General features: G+C 59.2%; 1 protein-coding gene across 1 annotated transcript; it reads right to left on the reverse strand.

Annotated features, from left to right (window-relative positions):
- Nucleotides 1–51: 51 nt before the first annotated feature.
- LOC104538306 (serine/threonine-protein kinase Chk1-like) lies at nucleotides 52–443 on the reverse strand (the record flags this gene model as incomplete). The annotated part of the gene is made up of 2 exons (XM_010181459.1): nucleotides 52–116; nucleotides 216–443. Coding segments are annotated over 2 exons (293 nt in total), but the record flags the coding sequence as incomplete, so codon positions are not given.
- Between the last annotated feature and the right edge of the window lie 1,176 nt (nucleotides 444–1,619).

Here is a 1,619-nt window from a genome sequence, read left to right on the forward strand (position 1 = left end):
CAGAGAGAGGGGTCACTGGCACATGGGGACGTGTGGCATCACCGCGCTCACCACGCCGGCGATCAACTGCTGGAAGAAACGCTGCGCCTCCGCCTCCGGCATCCCGATATCCGGCTCTGCACCACGAGGATAGGAAACGGAAAAGCAACAATCAACCATTTAAAGATGAATTTTTTAACACCTATAAAACAAAAGGCGCGCGGACGCGGGCGTACCAATGCGGTCGAAGAGCTCGCCGCCGCTGCAGTACTCCAGGAAGAGGTACTGCGTGGCGCCCTCCCGCCGGTGGCCGTAGAACCGGAGCATCTTGTTGATGCAGATTTCCTTCTTTATGTTCTCCGGGCACTCGGCTGCGCGCTTCATGTCCACGATCTTCACCGCCACCGCCTCCTCGGTGCGGCGGGTGGAGGGCCACCGTGCGGCGGTTGACGGCCAACTGCACCCTGCGGCCGCAGGGGGGTCAGCGGGGGGCAGAGGGCAAGCACTGGGCAAGTAGGGGGCACACAAGGGACATGCAGGGGGCATCCATAGGGTACGCAATGGCCAAGCAGTGGGCAAACAGTGGCCAAGCAGTGGGCACACACCGGGCATGCAAGGCAAGCAGTGGGCACATACCAGGCATGCAATGGCCAAGCAGTGGGCAAACAGTGGCCACACAGTGGGCACATAACAGGCATACAATGGCCAAGCAGTGGGCAAACAGTGGCCACGCAGTGGGCACATACCAGCTATGCAATGGCCAAACACTGGGCAAGTGATGGCCAAGAAGCGGGCAAGCAGTGGCCATGCAGGGGGCACATAAAGGGCATACAATGGCCAAGCAGTGGGCAAATAGTGGGCACACAAGGGACAAGCAGCAAGCATATATAAGGTATGCAATGGCCATGCAGTGGGCAAGCAGTGGGCAAGCAATGGGCACACAAGGGGCAAGCAGCAGGCACGTAAGGTGCCTGCAACAGCCAAGCAGTGGGCAAATAGTGGGCACACAAGAGGCAAGCAGTGGGCATCCATAGGGTATGCAATGGCCAAGCAGTGGGCAAGTGATGGCCAAGCAGTGGCCACGCAGGGGGCACATAAGCAGCAAGCAGTGGGCACACAAGTGGCATGCAGCTGGCAAGCAGTGGGTACACAATAGGCAAGCAGTGGGCAAGCAATGGGCATAAATAGGGCATACAATGGCCAAGCAGTGGGCACACAAGAGGCAAACAGTGGGCATCCATAGGGTATGCAATGGCCAAGCAGTGGACAAGCAGTAGGCACATAAGGGGCATACAATGGCCAAGCAGTGGGCACACAAGAGGCAAACAGTGGGCATCCATAGGGTATAAACCAAACAAGCAGTGGACAAGCAGTGGGCACATAAGGGGCATACAATGGCCAAGCAGTGGCCACGCAGGGGGCAAACAGTGGGCATACAGAGGGTATGCAATGGCCAAGCAGTGGGCAAGTGATGGCCAAGCAGTAGCCGTGCAGGGGGCACATAAGGGGCAAGCAGTGGCCATGCAGGGGGCAAGTGGTGGGCACAGGAGGGGCGAGCAGCGGGCACATGCAGGGTAGGCAATGGCCATACTGTGGGCAAGCGGTGGCCATGCAGGGGGCACAGGAGGGGCCAGCAGCGG

This window comes from Mesitornis unicolor, unplaced genomic scaffold, assembly GCF_000695765.1.
Source record: "Mesitornis unicolor isolate BGI_N332 unplaced genomic scaffold, ASM69576v1 scaffold22113, whole genome shotgun sequence".
Taxonomy (NCBI): domain Eukaryota; kingdom Metazoa; phylum Chordata; class Aves; order Mesitornithiformes; family Mesitornithidae; genus Mesitornis; species Mesitornis unicolor.